Below are 21,396 nucleotides of genomic sequence, written 5' to 3' on the forward strand. Positions count from 1 at the left end.
GCCTCAAATGGGAGAGGATGAGTATTCTGTCAGACAGAGGGAGATAGCAGAGAAAGATAGATTAGTGATGTCTGTCACAGACAGACAAGCAGAGAGATAGAAGTGAGCACAGAAGAACATTGGCAGATGGATAGTTTTTACTGTTCCTATCCTCTGGCAGAGGAAGTTATACCTTGTGGTTTTTAAAAGCATACAATGACCATCTAGAAAAAGATGAAACTAACTTATGCATACAGAGGAATAAGAATATGATTACCGCCGGGCGATGGTGGCGCACGCTTTAATCCAGCACTTGGGAGGCAGAGGCAGGCGGATCTCTGTGAGTTCGAGGTCAGCCTGGCTTAAGTGAATTCAGGAAAGGCGCAAAGCTACACAGAGAAACCCTGTCTCGAAAAACCAAAAAAAAAAAAAAAAAAAAAAGAATATGATTACCTGGGCTTGGCTGGTTTAGTAGATTATTTACTAGGAAGAAAAGGGAAAGAGAAGAGGTTTCAGGGTTTCTCTGTGTAACTTTGTGCCTTTCCTGGAACTCACTCTGTAGACCAGGCTGGCCTCGAACTCACAGAGATCCGCCTGCCTCTGCCTCCCGAGTGCTGGGATTAAAGGCGTGCACCACCACCGCCCAGCAAGAGAAGAGTTTTTCAGGCCTGAAATATTCTTCTATATCTTCATCTGAGTGGTAATATATAGGCACTGTACATACTCCAAATCCATAATACTATATACACGTTTTAATCCATTTTGTGTTGCCATAACAAAACCTGACATTAGGTAAAGTATGGCTATTTTTTAAAATAATTTATTTAACTTTATTTAATGTGCATTGGTGTGAAGATGCCAGATCCCAGGGAACTGGAGTTACAGACATTTGTGAGCTGCCATGTGGGTGCTGGGAACTGAACCTGGGTCCTCTGGAAGAGCAGCCAGTGCTCTTAACTGCTGAGCCATCTCTCCAGCCCCATAATTTTTTTTTAAGTTGTTCATTTGGCTCATGAGTCTGGATGCTCTCTGAGGACGGCTCTCTCCCTGACTGCTTTACAACATGGTAGAGAAATACAAAGAAAAATGTCCGCATGCAGAAGGAACCAAATGCACGGCGTGGTCTACTTTTATAACAACTCCTCTTCACAAGAACTGGCATGGTCGCGTGAGCCCTAGAAAACTCCAGAAGAAAAGTACTCATCTCTTCAAGGGGCTGTACCCCTGGGATGCAATCATCTCCAACCAGACCCTCTCTCTTCAAGTTCCTGGTACTCTCGTAGGGAGAAAGCATACCCGAACCGGAGCGACGCCATGAAGATTTGTGACCTTCATTGTACAAACGTACTGTGATGCCAAATACAAAGCGGGGAGCCGGAAGTCCCTCTATAATCCTTTGTGTGTCGGAGGGAGCGCGTTGCAATGAAACACCCAAGCAAACACGCCCCACACTTTGTCCATGTAACGCTCACCTGAACGCAAGGCATGTGTCTGGATTTGTTCACTTCCTTGTAGACGCCGGTCACCTCCCCTATAGTCTTATCCTCTTTCTTGGCTGAGAACACACAGACGACGATGATCTGGTCCACGTGCGACAGCTGGTTGCTGATGAGGTTGTCATACTCCAGGTCTGTCACCTCGGGGATGATGTGACAGCTACATCTGCACACGACCCCTTTCTCCCCACGCATGGTCTTCCTCAGGACCACAGGACAAGCCAGCTGGGAGGAAAACCACAAGTCCTTCCTCCCAGTGAGAAGAGGAAGCCTGGAAACAGAGCAGTGAGGAGTCAGGTTAAAGGGCTGGAAGGGCAGAAGGTGAAGCCCGAGTCACGGGTGGGTGCCTTGGTAAAGCGTCAAGTCTAACGCTGGACAGCATTTGTCAACATGTAAGCCTTTTTGGCCCTGTAGGCCGAACATTATATACATGTAGTGGCCAATAGCACAGTACCAGGGTGTTGACTTGCATTTTAACATGTGCAGGAAGAATGCATTTAAGGCTGGTCTGCAAGACACTTGCTTTATTCCCTTATAGTTAGAAACAGAAGGCAGACCCCTACACTAGGAAAAATGAGATTCTAAAGGGTCAATACTTTGAACCAAACTCCACAAATACAAGTAACAGAGTCAGAACCTGAACCCGTGTATCTGTTTCCCATTCTAGCCCTGCCATCTCAACGACTCCTGAAGATGCCATTCCTGTAGCGTATTTCTGAGTTAGTTATTAACAGACTGTGAGGATTTGAAGGAGAGTGACCCCAGAGGCTCATATATTTGAATTTGGATAGTCACCAGAGAGTGACTATTTTAGAAGAATTAGATGAATTAGGTATGGCCTTGTCGGAGACTGTGTGTCAATGGGGGTGGGCTTTGAGGTTTCAAAAGGTCACGCCAGCTCCCCTGCCTGTTGTCTGTGGATGAGGATGTAAAGCTCTCACCTACCGCTCCAGCGCCACGCCTGTCTGCTCGCTGCCATGATGATCATGGGCTAACCTAAACTGAGCAAGCCCCCAATTAAACGCTTTCTTCTATGAGTTAACTTGGTCATGGTGTCTCTTTACAGAAACAGAACAGTAAGACATGGACAATATAAGGCATGTAACTTAAGAGAGTGGAAGTCAGAAAGGTGAATTCCAGTCTGTCCGTGTCTATCATTTGAAATGTAACTTGAGTCTTTCACTTCTTTGTGCCTGGTATTCCTATGTGTTTGTGGGAGAAAGTTCATGTTTCCACCAAACTCCCAGGAAAGTAATGAAGCATTATAGAAAACAACTCCATGAAGCTGGATTAGCTTTTTATGAGATGCTAAAATCTGCTTAAAATTCAGTATTTTCGTTATTAATTTAATTCTATAGTGAGGACAGCTAATCGTTAAAGTATTCACCGTCGTTCTTTTTTTTCTGAGCTTATTGTGACCTATGTTTGTATCTTAAAATGTGTATGTTGAGTGTATAGCTCAGTTGGTAGAATGCTTGCCTAGCATGCATGATCTTCTGATCCAGCACCACAGAAACAAACATGGTGACATCCTGTGAATCCTAGCACTCAGGTGGAGGCAAGATTATGATTTGAGCTAGCCTGGACTACATGAGGCCAGCCTGAGCTAATACCCTGCCTCAAACAAAGCAATAAATTTATTTGTTGAAGTCCCACCCTCAGTCACCTGCACTAAGACAAGTTCTTTTCGGAAGTAACAGGGTTAAATGAAGTCATAAGGGACAAGCCTGACCTGGCAAGATGAATGCTCTATGAGAAAAACCAGAGAGCTGTTCTCAGTTGCTCTCTACCTTTTTTTTTTTGAAGGAGGGATGAGATAGGTCTCTCTACATAGTCTGGATATCCTGGAACTCACTATGTAGATAAGGTTGACCTTGAACTCATAGAGGTCTGCTGCTTTGCTCCAAGTGTTGGACTAAAGTCTACATATTTTTTTTTGAGACAGGGTCTCTCATTGAATTTGGAACTCATGACTTCTGCTAGGCTGGTCAGCCAATGAGCTCCAGCTCTTGCCTAGACCTGGCTTTGACATGGGTGCTGGGAATCCAAACTTAAGTTCTGAAGCTTTTAAGAAAGTCACTTTACTGACTAATGTTGGGGAATATTATTTTAAGGTGTGTTACTTTTGTTTATGTTGCATTTGTTTAACTCTGTGAAGCTGTGTTACTGTGCCTGTCTAAAACACCTGATGGCCTAATAAAGAGCTGAATGGCTAATAGCAAGGCAGGAGAAATGATGGAAGGGCTGGAAGTCAAAGAGAATATATAGAAGGAGCAATCTGGAAGAAAGGAGGAGAAACAAGAGAGCAAGAGAACAAGGAGAGGAGAACTCCAGGGGCCAGGCACCCAGCTACACAGCAAGACATGAAGTAAGAGTAAGATTTACAGAAGTAAGAGAATGGGAAAATCTCAGAGGCAAAAGATAGATGGGATAATTTAAAGTTAAGGAAAGCTGGCTAGAAACAAGCCAAGCTAAGGCTAGACATTTATAATTAAAAACAAGCCTCCATGTGTGACTTATTGAGAGCTGGGTGGTGGGTCCCACAAGAGAGCAAAAACAAACAACAAAAGACTGAACCAACTTCCCAGACTCTCCAGGTTACCATTACCAGACCTAGCTCTGAATATAAATCCTTGAGACAACTGAAGAAAAAATCAGTAGATAGGGAGGAGTAATCTCTCTCTCTCTCTCTCTCTCTCTCTCTCTCTCTCTCTCTCTCTCTCTCTCTGGCATTAAAGATGGTAGATACAGTGTTAATATTTGACACGTGTTTCTTGCTTAATTCTTACACAACCTCATGAAGTAGGTACTATTATTGCTCATGTGCCAGGTTCTTGAAGGCTTCCTAGCTGGTACGGTTCTGCTATCAGCATTCTACCCTACTGTCCCTCTACCGACCGTCCATCACATGTCACACATGGGATTTAGCAGGAAACTGAACCATAGCAAGAAAACCATAAGAAGCAGCAATGACACTTAAGACGGGCTTTCTCCAGCACAGCTAATTTTAATTCACGGGTGAGTGAAGGCCTGCTGCTCTTTTACGTCAAGATTTAAAGTCTAAGGTGGATCTACAAGTTTTGGCTACGTTTTGTAAACATAAACAAAGGTCCCATCGAGTATCAATGCCTTTGAGGTCTCACTGATACCTAGGCTACTGAGCCACAAAAACAAGTTGACCTCTAAGTGTGAAGTGTGTTTTTAACCTCCCTGGGGTAATTTTTTTTTTTTTTTTTTTTTTTTTTTATGTACACAGAAGAGGGCACCAGATCTCATTACAGATGGTTGTGAGCACCATGTGGGGCTGGGTTGACTCAGGACCTCTGGAAGAGTAGTCAGTGCTCTTAACCTCTGAGCCATCTCTCCAGCCCTCCCTGGGGTAATTTTGATGTCTAAATGAACATCATGGAGCAGACTTGCATGGTGATGGCTTGCTTCACCACTGTAGGCTTGAGATGTGGCTGGTCTTGCTTTTGCCTACAGTTCAAGGCACTACATAAATACCAAATACTAACCCTGCTATAGGGACCCAACTTGACATGACTACAGCCATCTTGTAAAAAGTGATTTAATTATGTGTATGGGGTTGGTGCACTTGAGTGTAGAGCCTTCAGAAGCCACAGAAGGCAGGTTCCCCCTGGAAATGGATTTACAAGTGGTTGTGAGCTGTCCAGTATGGATGCTAGGAACCAAACTTGAGTCTTCTGCGAGAATAGTGCATACTGGTAACCTCTGAGCTGTCTTTCTAGCTCTTTACAATAACCATCATGATTATAACAGCTACAGTTTCCTGTTGTGTGACCCTGATGTATACAGTCTAAGCCCTACAGCGCAAAGACATTAAGACAGCCATTTGCACAGTTCTGGCTACCCACTGACTCCTAAATATTTCTTAACAGATTTTTGACATGCCGACACCTTTCAAGAAAGCTACTATGCATTCAAGTTGGCCTCAGCCCAACTTTGCCCACTGTGCTGGCTAATTTTATGTCAGCTTGACACAAGCTAGAGTTATCTGAAAAGAGAGAACCTCAATTGAGAAAATGCCTCCATTAAGATCAGGCTATGGAGCATTTTCTTAATTAGTGATTGATGGGGGATGGCCCAGCCCATTGTGGGTGGTGCCATCCCTGGGCTGGTGGTCCTGGGTTCTATAAGAAAGTGGGCTGAGCAAGCCAGTAAGTACCACCCCTCCATGGCCTCTGCATCAGCTCCTGCCTCCAGGTTCTGTTTGAGTTCCTGTCCTGCCTTCCTTTAGTGATAGACTACAATGTGTAAGTGTAAGCCAAATAAACCCTTTCCTCCTCAACTTGCATTTGGGTCATGGTGTTTTGTCATAGCAAAAGAAACCCTAACCAAGACACCCACCATGTAACTGCCTTCCTCCTGCAATGGGGTGCAGAGATCCTTCTCCTGGCCATCATATGAGACACTGTTCTGTCCATAAGTCCCTGATAAACTACACTCTGCAATAATTGGCCTCCTTTTGGCCTCTTCCACTCGGGGTTGTTGGTTCTTGAATATCATAGCTTAGGTCTTTCTGAACCCTTGCTTATTATCTATCTGTCTTTAGAATAATCCTGCTGCACACTGTGTGAATATATGTGGCTATGATTGGTTTAATAAACAATCTAACTGGCTAATAGCTGAACAGGATAGTTAGGCAGGAAAACCAAACTGAGAATGATGGGATGAGGAAGGGCAAAGCCAGAGGAGTTGTCAGCCAGATGCAGAACAAGTTGGACACACAAAATGGGATAGAGGTAAAAGCCACAAGCCTCAGGGAAGCACATAGATAATAGAAATGAATTAAGTTGTAAGAGCTAGTTAGTAACAAGCCTGAGCTATCGGTCCAGCATTTATAATTTATATTAAGTCTCCAAGTCAGTTATTTGGGAAGCAGCTGCCGGTTATTTGGAAGCAGGCAGTCAGGACAGGGAGAACTCCTACAGTCTTCCACACCCTAAGCTCAGCAGTACCACACTGCTCAGCATCCCTCTGATGTGACTGCATCGTCCTATCAAGGGCCTTTGCTCATATACCCACAGTGCTGCTCTGTTAGCTGAGCCCCAGCTTCCCTGGCTCTAACGTGGGGCAAGGACTTACTTACAGCTGAGCACAGGCTGGTCATGAACAGTAACTGAAATCCTGAATGGAATTGTGTTTAACTCAGTCCTTGTGGAGAGAGGAGTTCGGAGCATTGTAACTAACCCTGACGGCAGCAGGATTCCACACTGTCCTCATTTCTCAGATGAAAAAGTCACTGCCACCACCACCTGAACTCAGGACTCTACACAAATGTTCCCCAAACCATCCTTCTTTGCAACTCAGTGTTAGGAGGCAGCATTGGTGGTCACACTCAGTATGGGTGTGTGCAAGGTCCTAGATGTTGTCCCCCATCCTCAGCATCACACACACACACACACACACACACACACACACACACACACACCACATATATGTATATATATATGTGTGTGTATGTATATACACACACACATGTATATATATGTGTGTATATACATATGTGTATATGTGTATGTATGTATATACACACACACACACACACACACACACACAGACACAGTTATTGTTTGATGAAAAATGCCTCCCATAGACTTGTGCATTCAAACACTTGGTTCCCACCTGCAGTGTTTTTGGGGAGGTTATGGAACTTTAGGAGGTAGAATTGTTAGAGGAAATAGACCACTAGGGGTGGGCTTTGCAGGTTTATAGCCTTGTCCCACATCCTGTTAGTTCTAGAGACTTGCTGTGTTCAGATGAAGTGTGATCAGCCAACTTCCTGCTCCTCCGGGTGTGCCTTACCTTCCCCACCATTATGGCTCTAGGCTGCTGGAATAGTATGCCAAAATGGACTCTCTTTCCTTAAGTTGCTTTTGGTCATAGTATTGTATCACAGCAAGAGAAAAATAACACACACACACACACACACACCTGCACACACACACACACACATGCATTTGCACATACACACACATGCACACATACGTGCAAGCATTCACACACATCCTCCCTTTCTAAAAAACTGTCCTTCCTCAGCATATCTTTCCCATTCTAGCTATTCTGCTCTGTTAACATGTCATTGCTATTCTTCTGTTTATTCACACTCCATACCATCTCTTCCTGAAGACTTGAAGCCTTTGGAGGATGTTGACCAAGCCTTTCCCTCATTGACCGCGCCTAGCCACAGACCTGTGGGTGACTGATAACAGCTGCAGTAATTCACGGTGTGGTCAGCCATCTCGTGGCACCACTTTATGTAGCAGCGTTCGTGAGGTATGGTGATAAGTCTTCAAATACTCAGCCTTTCACCAAAGAAACTTCTCCTTGTAACAAAAGGAAGCCATTACAGAAAACCACAAACAGTCAAAACAAGTGATCATATGGTGCCCAGCCCCAGCTGGTCCATCTATGACAACTCCTGCACCTGAGGTTCAGAGAGCATCTGAAGAGGAGGCAGAAAGCTCGTAAGAGCCAGAGTCCTAGGAAAGCTGCTGTGAGATTATGTCTAGAAATGACAGGAAGCCTTCCCCCAGGATACCTCAGCAATATGGCTGCTTAAACAAGTCCCAAAGAAGTATTAACAGCAGAAGATTTGCTATCGTGGACGGGGGACGTCTCAGGAGGCCCAAACCCTGGACAAGTGTTGCACAAAATCTAACTGGTCTTTAAAAAAAAACGAGCCAGATATTGGGGCAAATGCTGAAAGATCAGAGAGACAAAGGAACAAGCCACTGCCATGTCTCACCTCACCAACTCCACAAATCCTCTGGCTGAATGTCTGTGAGTCCTCAGCCTAAAGGCCTCCAGCCAAAAAGCCTTCAGCTGAAAAGTGCTCCTCAGCCAGAAGGCTTTAATTCCTGCCTCCTCGAGTCTTATATACCTTTCTCCGTCCAGCCATATCCCTTCCTTCTTAGTGCTGGGATTAAAGGTGTGTGACTCCCAAGTGCTGTGTGACTCAGTGCTGGAAAGGTGTGTGACTCCCAAGTGCTGGGATTAAAGGTGTGTGACTCCCAAGTACTGGGATTAAAGGTGTGTGACTCCCAAGTGCTGGGATTAAAGGTGTGTGGCTCCCAAGTGCTGGGATTAAAGGTGTGTGACTCCCAAGTGCTGGGATTAAAGGTGTGTGCCACCACTGCCTGGCTCTGTTTCTCTCCTAGACTGAGTCAATCTCATGTAGTCCAGGGTGGCTTTGAGCTCACAGAGATCCAGATGGATCTCTGCCTCCCGAGTGCTAGGATTAAAGGTGTGTGCCACCACTGCCTGGCCTCTATGTTTAATCTGGTGGTTTGTTCTGTTCTCTCATCTTCAGGTAAATTTTTTAGGGTATAACAAAATATCAATACAAGAAATTAAGAAACGCTGAGAGTGAGAGCAATAGTCTGTCCTGGGGGAAAGTCCTCCAATTGCTTATCCAGTACCAAGTGGTCAGCCCTGAAGTCATCTACACACACACACAAGTAACACTAAATGGACCGAGCAGACTGCATTTGTATGTTTAGCAAGATGAATGTACATGGGAGGGATGGGAGGGAGAAAAGAGAGGGAGGAAAATAATGCAATTACATTTTAATCTTAAAAAACAATAAAAGCCAAAAATTCATTAATATCAAAAACACACAAAGCACATTCTCATGAGTTTTCTTTCCATCTGTCTTCTTTGTTAACTGTTACTGGAACAGTTTCAGGCTGGGGTCTTGCCAGGTGTGTGCACAGGGTGGTCTGCGGTGTATGTGAAAGGAGGCAGAACGTTCCCTGGCTTCAGAGGTTGCCACCCAGTTAAGGGACCAAGCTGTCTTTGTGATGGTGTCTCCCCTTCCCACGCTATCCGGATCCAGCCGGAGTTGACACCACAGACTTCTCTCCCTGGCGGGGAGTGCCCTGTTTAGCTTTGGTGGTGGCTTGTTCTCATCTTGATGAACCAGGAAGCAAAGAAAGACGAGCCAGAAACAGGACTAGACTACAACCCTCTCAGAGCCCTGCCCTTAGTGGCCTACCCCTGCCCAGAGACACAGAGGGCTGAGAACTAGGTTCTTTTTGTGCTGAGGAATGAAACAGGGCACAGTTCCCTCCAGAAGGCTGACACAGAAGGAGAGATAGACAGCCATGTGTGCCACGCATGTGCTGACAACAGGCAAGATGTGTGGGAAGCACAGCTAGTTTTTAAACGTGTGTTCGTCCAGACACGTGAAGACAAACTAAGCCTTGGTGCCTGAGCCATCCAAATTCCATTGCTAAATGAGGCACCTTCTTAGAAAGCAGAGCAGAGAGAGAGCGAGGGTTTGGATCTGCGTGTGTAAGTGGACCTCAGCTTTAGGAAAGTTCTTTTTGTTTTTTTTTTTAATATTTATTTATTTATTATGTATACAGCATGTATGACCAGAAGAGGGCACCAGATCTCATTACAGATGGTTGTGAACCACCATGTGGTTGCTGGGAATTGAACTCAGGACCTCTGGAGGAGCAGTCAGTGCTCTTAACCTCTGAGCCATCTCTCCAGCCCGGAAAGTTCTTCATTAATAAGTATGTATTATGGTTCAGATAGGAAACATCCCGCACAGTCTTGTGTGTGTTCAGCTTTTTGGTCCTTGGCTGGTGGCATGCTGGGGGGATGTGGGGCCTGGCTGGCAGAGACGGGTTGTTAGGGGTAGGGCACTGAGGACTACAGGCTGGCCCTGCTTCTGATCCCCACTTTCTTGGCTTCCTGAGGCACCAAGATGTGGAAAAGCCCCCCCTCCAAAGCCTGACCCACGTCCCTGCTGTGCCTTCTCTGCCAGGATGGAATGGTAGCTCCTAAAATTGCACATGAGAATAAACCCTTTCTCCTCTAAGTTGCATAGTAGCAGGGATTTTCACATCTGTGTGTTAAAGCAGCCCGGAGGTGGTGCTCTCTAACCCAGCCTGCACACGTGTGTTAAGCCACCTAGAGGACCCTACTGAACCCACATGAAAGAGCTGAAAGAGAGGGTCATCTAACATGGGGGTTCTCAACCTGTGGGTTGTGACCCCTCTGGGGGGGGTGTCGCATATCAGATATCCTGTCTATCAGATATTTACATTACACTTCACAACAGTAGCAAAATGACAGTTATGAAGTATCAACGGAATAATTTTATGGCTGGGGGTCGGCCCAACATGAGGAACTGTATTAAAGTGTGGCAGTGTTAGGAAGGCTGAGAACCACTGCTCTGATGTCTCTCAACCATGAGCCAGATTTCAGATGGCTAGAATAAGGGAGGCTGGTTACCGGGAGCACTGGTTGGTGGCTGAGGTCCTGTGGATGTAATGGTAAGGCAAAGGCTTGAAGAACTCCTTCAGCGCCAGGAAGGTATTTCGGTACCGAAGATACTCCTTGTACCAATCGGCTTCCTTTGCGTTCCGACTCAAGGCAGGTATTGCAAATGCAACCTTCGGTTTTCTGACCGCTTTTTTGGCAAACATGGGCAGCTTGCAAACGTGCAGTGACTCCAGCCCTGAAGTGAAAACCAAACACACCCTGCTGAGCATCTTCAGTAGGATGAAGACACTCGTAGGCTGAGCTGGATAGATTACACTGGGTGCAGTAGCCGGGATATTTCTTCATCACATATAAATAATCCTCCTCTCCATGGACACCACCACCACCATTCCTGCTTTGGGTACCTCTTGTCTTCTCTGGGGAACCATGGCACAGATGTCATAAACAAGGAAGATATCTAGGTCATCAACAAATACACTCCAGAGGAGTTTGTGTTTACTCTGTGCCAGGGAAGGAGCCAAGTATTTAAAATATACAATCCTGTTCAAATAGTACCTTAGTAATGTGGCCTTTGATATCCACGGGGTTTGAAGGGAAGCTTTTATAGATATGAAGTGTCCCCTTCAAAAGGCTCCTTTGTGCCAGGGTGGTGGTGGCACATGCCTCCACTGTGGAGGCAGAGGCAGGTGAATCTCTGAGTTCAAGGCCAGCCTGGTCTACAGAATGGACCCGGACAAACAGACAGGCCTACCCAGAGAAACCCTGTCTTGAGAAATCAAAAAAAGGGGAGGGGCTCATTTGTTGAAGACTCGATCCCTAGTGCAATACTCAGAGATGAGGCTTTGGGGAGCAATGTGGATGATGAAGACACTAATCTGCTCAATAGATAAGTTCATTGACAGATTCATAATTGAATGGTATTATTGAGAGGTAGTGGGATCTAGGAGGGAGGTCCTCAGGAGAGGAAGTAGGTCATTGGAAGAGTACCTTTCAAGGGTATATCTTATCTTTAGTCCATTCACTCATCCTTCTCCCCTCCTCTAGCTCTTGTCTGCCTTAGATTGAGCATCTTCCCTCTGCCACGCCCATGGCTGAGCCATTCTGCCTCATCACCTTAGGCCCATAGCAGCAGGGCCACCCACGTATGGATGGAAACTTCTAAAACCGAGCCAAAAATATAAACTTATCTCTCTTGCTTTAAATGACTTTTCTCAGGTACTCGGCAGAGCAAAGGAAAGCCAAGCACAAAATGATTCAATCACGATTCCACCAATCATGACCAAAACTATAATTTTTAAATGACATCTGTGCTGAATATATACAGGCATCTCCTCCACCTCCATCATCATCCCTCAAACAATGTGATGTAACAACATTCACGCTGAATTATGCATTCGAAGTATATCGATAATTTAAAATATTCAGCAAGGTGTTTGTAGGTTTTCTGAAACTAGAACAGCATTTTATAAGTGGGACCTTCAACAACCTGAGATTCTGATATCCATAGGTGTCCTGGAACCGGCCCACTATGGATACCAAGGGATAACTGTATTCTTATTTCCATGATGTCACAATAATCCCAAATTTACCCAGCTAGAGAAAGGAAGAGTTTGGAATTAAAAGATCCATTGGATTCTTGAGAACTGTACTTTTATCAGGCTGCACACCTTACAATAATATTGTACAGGTGGGATAATTTAAGTTAAGGAAAGCAGGCAAGAAACTAAGCCAAACTAAGGCCGGGCATTTATAAGTAAGAATAAGCCTCCATGTGTGATTTATTTGGGAGCTGGGTGGCTCCCCCCAAAAGAACCAAACACAACCTACAACAGGAGGTGCCTGGACCATCAGATGTCTACCAAGAAAAGCTACTGGCACTAAGAGGATCCACACTGAGAGGTTATGTGTCAGGTCTCAGGCAGCAGAATTGAATGGACGGAACCACTCAAGTCTGGCAGAGCCCAGATGATACCACAAAGAGCTTCAGATGCTGTAGGTGGAGCTGCAGGATTTGGTGTTTGCCCTGGTGGGTTTTTATAATGCTTTAGTCTAGGCTATGTTCCCTTTCTTTGCTTTTGAAATGGAAGTGCTTACCAAATGTCACTGTTTGGGGGGTGTGCAATGTGTTTTTTTTTTTTTAATTTTATAAGGACTCTATTAAGAGATCATCTTGGATCTCAGCAGAGACTTTGGCCTTTGGGACAACGTTGAAACTGTTAAGACTTTGGGGTTCTTAAAGATGAACTAAGTGCATTTTGCATTGTGAAATTACCTTGAGCCTTTGAGGACTCAGGCTAGATGGATGGACTGTCGTGGGGTGATTAATCTTTGTTGTTAACTTGACTGGATTTGGAATTACCCAGAAAGCACACCTCTGGGAATTCTTTATACCTGATCTTAGCCAAAGACTAAGAAATCACGTGGATGTCTTTGAAGACATTTCCAGTGAGGTTTAGCTGAGGAGGAAAGACCTACCCTGAATGTAGGTGATTCCATAAAAAGGAAAAACAGAGGAAACCAGCTAAGTGCTAACATCCCCGCTTTCTACGTCCTTATCCATCGAGATGTCAGGAGCCCCAGCCATGACATCTTGCTACACTGAGCTCTTCCACGCCTTCCCCCTCATGATGGACTCTAATGTCTCAAACCACGGGCCAAGGTAAATCCTTCCTATGACTTGTTATTTGTTAGGTATTTGGTCACAGAGAGAAGAAAAGTAACCAACGCACTAACCTAGTCTTTGTGGAGATGACAGAACCCAACCTCCATGAATAATAAGAAGAAACTATGTTTCGTCATCACCAGCCAAGAACTAAGATTGTGATAGGCTCTGTAATCAACACCAGCCATGAGTTGATGCGCATTCAATAGAAGATTTGAACATGAGACCCCTCTCAACACAAGCAATCAAATGAGGAGACTAAGGATTGGCTTGATGGTGTTGAGAGGAGTTTCTCATCCAAACAATAAATATGAGGGCTGCAGAAATGGCTCAGCTAGTAAAGGCTAGGCTCACAACCAAAGATATACAAAAAAATAAAATAAAAATAAATTGGAAAGTTCCTTTCCTTATGAAAACACAGCAGTGGCCATGTAGGTTGCCTTCTCCGAAAAAGTAAACAAAATCAAAAGTCATGTTGTGTGTTCCTGCTGCAGCCCTCCACCAGGGTCCATGATAAGAAGCTGTATAACAGGGCTTCACAGTTATAAACCTGCAACCTTGGAGCCTCGGTGGGGGCAGGTGTTTAAATATCGATTTTCTAGAAATCGGAACTGTGAGGTTGGCAATGTGGAGCAATGGATTGCGGAGCAATGGATTCCAGGGCTCACCCAATGTGGATCTGTAGTAATTCAGCCAGTGAAGGAGGATGTGCTTGACCTTCTTCTGCATTTTGCTTAGTTTGATGGATGCCACGAGGTCATGCAGAAGGCTTATGTCCGGTCCTGGATCATCAGGGTCCGTGTCCACCGGGTCGGCCAAACTTGAAGCCTTTAAATGAGAAGATGAATATACACGTCAATATCCTTGGTATACACACACACATATGAGGGAGACTGCTTGCTGTGTGGCTAGCAAACATCAGTCCTTCATCATCATGTACCCATTCACCCATTCATCAGACTACCCAACAAGTGTTTATTAAGTGCTGTTTATAGCCTGACAATGTGCAGAAAACATAGACTAAAGTCATGCATAATAGCCATATTCTTTGTGACTATACTTAACGCCACTGAAATACATACTTACAAAGGTTATGGAATCATAATAAATTAAGAGAGAAAAGGCCATTTCCCTATCCTCTAGGAGTTCACAGTCAGTGGAAAACCTCAACAGGCTGACAATCACAGTACAGCAGAGACCAGGTTAGACCATGAGTTATAAGTAGAAAGTCTAATGTTTAAGTGCACTGGCTTTTACTTAGCAGCAGCAAAATTTATAAATATTCATTAACTATATGTAATTATACATTTATATGTAAAGGTACACATAATTCTATATTGTTTCTCCATTTTTTTGTGCACTATGCAAAGCCAGATGAAGATGGTCACAAAGCAGGGGAATGTGAAGGGACAGAGGAGTCAGTAAGCCACACAGAGGTTGATGAAGTAGGCAGGGAGCACTCTGAAGAATTTATTCCATAGAAATCAGGCAATAAAGCTGACACTTCAGTTTGAAAACTCAGCTCCATCTGAAAGGCACAGACTTGAACTTCCTTGTTATAATGATTCCAAAAAGGACTTAAAGCAACATCAGTGACCTTGATATAATCATCTAAAAACAGGAGTCTTACCATCTAATCTCAACCTCAAAAATGGGTAAAGATGAAGTATATTTATCTCATGATACTGAAGCTTTAATGTGTATGGATGTATTATCTGTCACAAGACCATCTTTCATACTTGTTATATTGGAAATCTGAAGATTTTCTATGTTTTCATTTTTTAGATTTATCTTGTTACCTTATTTGGAAGAGTGTCTTTCTGTGTATACGTTTGTCTACCATAAACAGCCTGCAGAGGTCAGAGAGGAGGTCAGATCCCCTGGATGTGGAGCTATGAATGGTTGAGAACTATCATGTGGTTACTAGGAACCACACTCTGGCTCTCTGCACGAACAACAGCAGGATTGTCTCTCAACCCAGGAAATCTGAACGTTTGATCAGTTAAGAAAACCTAAAGCTGGGCATTGTGGCGCACATCTTTAATCCCATCACTTGGGAGGCAGAGGCAGCCTGATCTCTGTGAGTTCAAGGCCAGTCTGGTCTACAGAGAGTTCTAGGACAGCCAAGGCTACACAAAGAAATCTTGTCTAGAAAAACCAAAAAAAGAAAACCTTAGATATCCCACCTTGAGTTTTCCATTTATGTTGAACACATTGATATAGACTTGTGATAATTAATTTTAAAAGTTTTAGATAAAGTGACTAAGTTCAAACATAACTGAAATATGTAAGAGAACTTGAGAATGCCTTAATTTAATTTATGTGCTATGTAAATGTTAAGAACCTGAGAATATTTTGCTTGCTAGGGTTATAAATATGCATTGAAGTACTTAAATAAAAATAAACTTTAAAACTATAAATATACTTCAAAATATATAAAATTTTGTTCATTAAATTGTATAGGAGTCTAATTATCAAGTATAATCAGCTCAATTTGAGTCAATCAATGAGAAGACAGAAACAATGGTTATCTTAATCGAGATTATTAGTGGAATAAGTATATTTTAAATGGCCTTTTTTTTTGAAATAGAGTTTCTCTGTGTAGCTTTGGCTATCCTTTGTAGACCAGGCTGGCCTCAAACTCACAGAGATCCACCTGCCCCTGCCTTCCAAGTGCTGGGATTAAAGGCATGTTCCACCACTGCCTGGCACCCTGACATTTTTTAACAAATTTTTAAAAAATATTTTGAGATTGAGTCTCTCAGCTAGAGGCTGCTCTCTCATAACGCTTCTGTTCCAACCTCTCACATGCCGAATTAAAGCTGTGCACCACAAACCCTGGCAAAAACTGGGTTTTTAATGGGTAGCTCTAAAAAAATTAATTTTAAACCCAAATCAAATACTGTTTTTCTAGGCACAAAAATCTCTTGGATCTGAAAAAAAAACCCTCATACCTTTTCAAATCTTTTCCTTCATCTCCTCACTTCTCTTTACTGAGTTGGTTAATATAACATTAGTGAATTTCTTCAGAAGTCTCCCTCACTCCCTCCGTCCATCCACCTATTCATCTATTCACTCTTCCCTCCCTCCATCCATCCACCCATTCATCTATTCACTCTTCCCTCCCCTCCATCCACCCATTCATTTATTCACTCTTCTTTCCCTCCCTCAATCCATCCACCCATTCATCTATTCACTCTTCCCTCCCTCCATCCACCCATTCATCTATTCACTCTTCCTTCCCTCAACCCACCCATTCATCTATTCACTCTTCTTCACCCTCCATCCATCCATTCATCTATTCACTCTTCTTTCCCTCCCTCCACTCACTCATTCATCTATTCACTCTTCCCTCTCCCCCCCCCTTTTTTTTTTTTTTTTTTTTTTGTTGTTGTTGTTTTTTTTTTTTTTTTTTTTTTTTTTTTTTTTTTTTTGTTTTTCGAGACAGGGTTTCTCTGTGTAGCTTTGTGCCTTTCCTGGAACTCACTTGGTAGCCCAGGCTGGCCTCGAACTCACAGAGATCCGCCTGGCTCTGCCTCCCGAGTGCTGGGATTAAAGGCGTGCGCCACCACCGCCCGGCTCTCCCCTTCTTTTAGAAGCCTTTTTTTTAACTTTTTTTTTTTTGAAATTATAGTTAATTTCTCCTTCCTTTCTCTCTCCAAACCTCCACAGCATAGGTTGATGGAAAATTCTCTCAGACTTGCTAAAAACACAACTTGCTAGCAAAGACACTGAATGGAGTTGACAACATGTGATAGGCCTGAGCACCATGTGTGGGAAATAAACTTTGGAAAAGGCAGAGGCAAAAAGAGAGAGTGTGGTTTTCTTCTTTTTCAAAGGATTAGTAGGCAGGAGTAAAAAGCCCCGAGAAGTAACACATGAACACCAAGAAATTCCCAAACACACGTCTGTCCACAGGCACACAGCCTGTGTAGGAACTGTCTCTGCGATTCATACAGTTAACACATTGAACAGGATAAGTGTGGTTGAAAAAGCGTGATGCCTGGGAATCTAATTCAGTGGTGCATCGCCTGCCTAGCACGTGCCAGGCTCTGGGTTGCCAGCACTGCAAAAATATGAAAGAATGAACGAAAGAAAAAAAAAAACCCAAGAGGAAAATCTGCCGTTCCTTCACCTGCACCACCGCAAAGGGCAAGTCTCTCCTTGGTGTCGTCCTGTATCGAGCAAAATGCCGTCCTTCGCTCTGGTGCTGCTGATGTGTGCGGCTAGAGTGTGCACCTCCTCTCTTTGCCCGACACGTCACTGAGTCTGTGCTCTTACTAGAATTCTTTTTAGGCATGGCAACTTTTTGTTGTAATTTAAATTCAATACACAAGATCCTTTAAGGTGACCATTTTTGATGGATTTGGGCCCCGTGAAGGTACACTCTCTAATCAAGATGAAAGATATTTCTATCGACCCTGGCAAAATTTCCGCTTCCTCTTTGTGAACATTCCCCACTCTGGCCAGAGGTCTTTTCTAGAGTCCCACACAATCGGAATCACACCTTGTATACTCTTTCATGTCTGACTTTTCTAGCTTAGCTGGACGTTTTGGATATTCATCTTGTGGCTATCTCTGTACAACCCAACCTATCCTCAAACTTGCCATACTCCAGTTTTAGCCTCTGAAGTGCTGGGATTACAGGAGGAAGCCACCATGCCTGGATGACGTCATTTGTTTCAGCGCCTCAGAAGCCCTTCTTACCAGGAAGTGATAGTGTCTTTTTATCTAGTCACCAACTGATGGACAGTAGTACAGGATTCTGTACTAATATTACTAATACTCACAAAGGTTCTTATTTTTAAAATTAACATATTCATTTGATGCTGGAGAGATGGCTCAGCAGTTCGAACACTTGCTACTCTTGCAAGGGACCCATGTTTGGTTCCCAGAAGTCACATCTACACAGAGGCTCACAACTATCTATTGTAACTCAAGTTCTGAGGGATTCAATACCTTCTTCTTGCCTCCACGGGCACCAAGCACACACATTGTGCGTGCGTGCGTGCGTGCGTGTGTGTGTGTGTGTGTGTGTGTGTGTGTGTGTGTATGTGTGTGCATGTAAGCAAAACATTTATAAATCTTATAAGTAATATATTCAATATGAAATATTAGATATGCTTCCTTTTTCACGGATACGAATATGCTGCATTATCATGACTTCACTTCCCACACAGTTTAAAATTCTACAAGCATGAAAGGGCCTTAGACTACCTATGAGAAAGAAGCAACTACTAGCATGCTTCAGTTCACTCGTAATAAAATAAACACCATTCCTAGCTTCAGTTCATTCATAAATAAAATAAACACCATTCCTAGCTTCAGTTCATTCATAAAAAAATAAACACCACTCCTAGCTTCAGTCCATTCATAAATAAAATGAACATCACTCTTTGTCATGATTTTTATTAACCAGAAGTACAGAGCTTACCCACCCAAGCTTCTTTGGCAACTTGAGTTGAACACGACCCAGCTGTAGGTGAGAGGAGCTACAGATGCCTGGGCCAATCAGAAAGCATGAACCCTGGACCAATCAGAAAGCATGGATACTGGACCAATCAGAAAGCATGGACACTGGACCAATCAGAAAGCATGAACACTGGACCAATCACAAAGCAGGAACTGATTGTTCCCCATCTGAGACAGAGACTACCAAGGGCTCACGGGCTTTCTCAAATAACCCTGGTCTGTGTTGGAACCGAAATATAATAGTGTGAAAAAATAAAACTATAATAGTGTGAAAAAATAAAAGACCACCCCCTCCCCAGCCCACCAGATGGGAATAGTGAATACTTGGCACTCACATCTTTGTTCTGGGCCATGAACTTCAGCAGCCTGCACTTCATTTTGTAGGTCGCCAACATTTCCTTAGCGTCTCCGGTAGAAGGGTGGATATCAGGGAACATCTGGGAGAGGGTAAAGCTTTATTCAGAAGTCATAGCTAATGAAACCCAGGGACGCAAGATAGCTTGACATAAAGGCATTCGCGGTTATAAAGAAATTCATCCAAACCCACAAAGTAAAAAGTAACTTATATACACGTTCATATGCTTTCTTTAATAACTGTACCATTCACATAAATACACTCCAGATTTTTCAAGTTTCTGAAGTTTCATCAAAATCCAGCCAAGCTCAAGACTTAGCTGCATGAAAACAGAAAGAAACATATTTTCCTTTTCAGGCAAAGTCTCCTTAATGCATCTGAGGTTGGTCTCACTGTGCAGACCAGGCTGTCCTGGAACCCATAATCTTCCTGCCTCAGCCTCCTGAGTATTGAACTTACAGGCACACCCCGCTAAATCTGGCTAAGTGTCTAAGACAGTGCTTCTCAGCCTTCCTAATGCTGGAACCCTTTAATACAGTTTCTCATGCTGTGGTGACCCCCCAGTCATAAAATTATTCTTATTGCCACTTCATAACTGTCATTTTGCTACTGTTATGGATTATAATGCAAATGTCTAATATGCGACCCACAGGTTGAGAACCCGTTGTCTAAGATGACTAAGAAACCTCTGGCCCACCTTATTAGGTAAATGTGGAGGCTTGTGTTTCACAGGCGCCAGTGACAGCTTCAGGCTTTGCGGATGCCGTTTGTACATCAAGGTGATGGCGAAGCGCCCCGAAATAGTCACAGTGATATATTGATTTACCTGGAAGCAGCAGAAAGGGGATCGTTTGGGGGCATAGAATCTCCTTTTACAAGTCAAGTGCAAGTTGAAATGAGGAACAGGCATTCACAGGCAGCTTCCACCTACATGTCAGAAACTTAAGAGTCAGGTTTGGGGGTTTTGTGTTGCTCACTTACTCACAGAAAGAGGGTGAATGGGCAGAAATTATTTTGCAAGGCATGCAGTCGTATCTTAAAAGAAGATGGGGTCCATTTTAGATTGAGAAAATCCTATGTCAACTGGGTCCTTCTGAGGTCTCATTCTGCCTCAAGACGTAGCAGCCTCTCCCTGCTGCATGATACGCTTGGTAGATGCCCTTTAGCGCCAAGAAATGCCATTAACGACTGCCAAGTATGGGTACATTTTAGAAGCCTTAATGTTGCTGTTAAAGTGGGAGGGGGTTTTTAATAAAAGATAAGAATGGGAAAGTAGCGATTACACAATGACTGTGTGGTTAAGAATGAAGCTCAGTAGAGTGTGCTGGCCAGCGCAGCGCGCGCGCGACACACACACACACACACACACACACACACACACACTGGATACAGCATTCTAATGAAGTCTGTAAGAACTCTTGCTTGAGGTACAAGTTGCCCTCATCTGCTCTACCAGCTGAGGTAATCCAAAATAAATAATCTCTCTGACTGTTTTTGTAGACAAAAGATGAGGAGATCCTGATGTCAGAATGTCAAGAAATTCGCACACAGGATCTTGCCTGGGAGTTTCTTGATGTTCTCTTTGCTTCCCTATCCTTCCAGACACGGACGTCACTTCTTTAAGATGTACCATATGAAGAGGGAATACGGGGGCCGTGTGATTTTGTAAGTCATGTGGAAAGACAGAAACATTACTTCCCATGCAGATGCTCACAATGGTGCTGTTTATAGGAAATGCGAGGCAAGCCACAGGTGTGAACCAGGGGAGTGAATGTTTTTTTAATTGCTAGTAGACATGTTAAAAAGAGTAGAATTCAAGAGGGGTTACTTTGAGAACATAGTTTATAATAAACATCTCCATATGTGGTGGTCAGAGAATGACCTTCAGGATTGGCTCTTTTCCACCTTCTACCAAGTAGGTCCTGAGTTGTCAACTCCGGTCATCAGCCTTGGCAACAGGCATCTCTTGCTGCTGAGGCATTTCACTGGTTGGCCCATAAAATTACTAGGACACCTTCCTTGCGTTCTCGTTTTCTGTGAAGTCTTGGAAATCTGATGTGTGGACTTGCCAACTATTTTGAGGTTCAAGAATCAAAAGTGGCGTTGTGGCTACCTGGACATCACAGTTCTCTACAAATGTACCCTGACAGTTACCTGTGCAGTCTTCTGCCTA

At 43.7% G+C, this 21,396-nt stretch overlaps 1 protein-coding gene across 1 annotated transcript in view; it reads right to left on the minus strand.

The window, feature by feature from the left end:
- LOC119086202 overlaps positions 1–21,396 on the minus strand; it is a 62,541-nt gene that overhangs the window by 23,610 nt on the left and 17,535 nt on the right. The window contains exons 3-7 of the mRNA XM_037196812.1: positions 19,921–20,049; positions 19,204–19,305; positions 14,065–14,224; positions 10,744–10,969; positions 1,452–1,746 (exon numbers count right to left, since the gene is read on the minus strand). Of these exons, the coding sequence (XP_037052707.1) occupies positions 1,452–1,746; positions 10,744–10,969; positions 14,065–14,224; positions 19,204–19,305; positions 19,921–20,049 (912 nt within the window). The remainder of the gene's footprint in view (positions 1–1,451; positions 1,747–10,743; positions 10,970–14,064; positions 14,225–19,203; positions 19,306–19,920; positions 20,050–21,396) is intronic.

Source organism: Peromyscus leucopus, chromosome 18 (genome assembly GCF_004664715.2).
Source record: "Peromyscus leucopus breed LL Stock chromosome 18, UCI_PerLeu_2.1, whole genome shotgun sequence".
Taxonomy (NCBI): Eukaryota; Metazoa; Chordata; class Mammalia; order Rodentia; family Cricetidae; genus Peromyscus; species Peromyscus leucopus.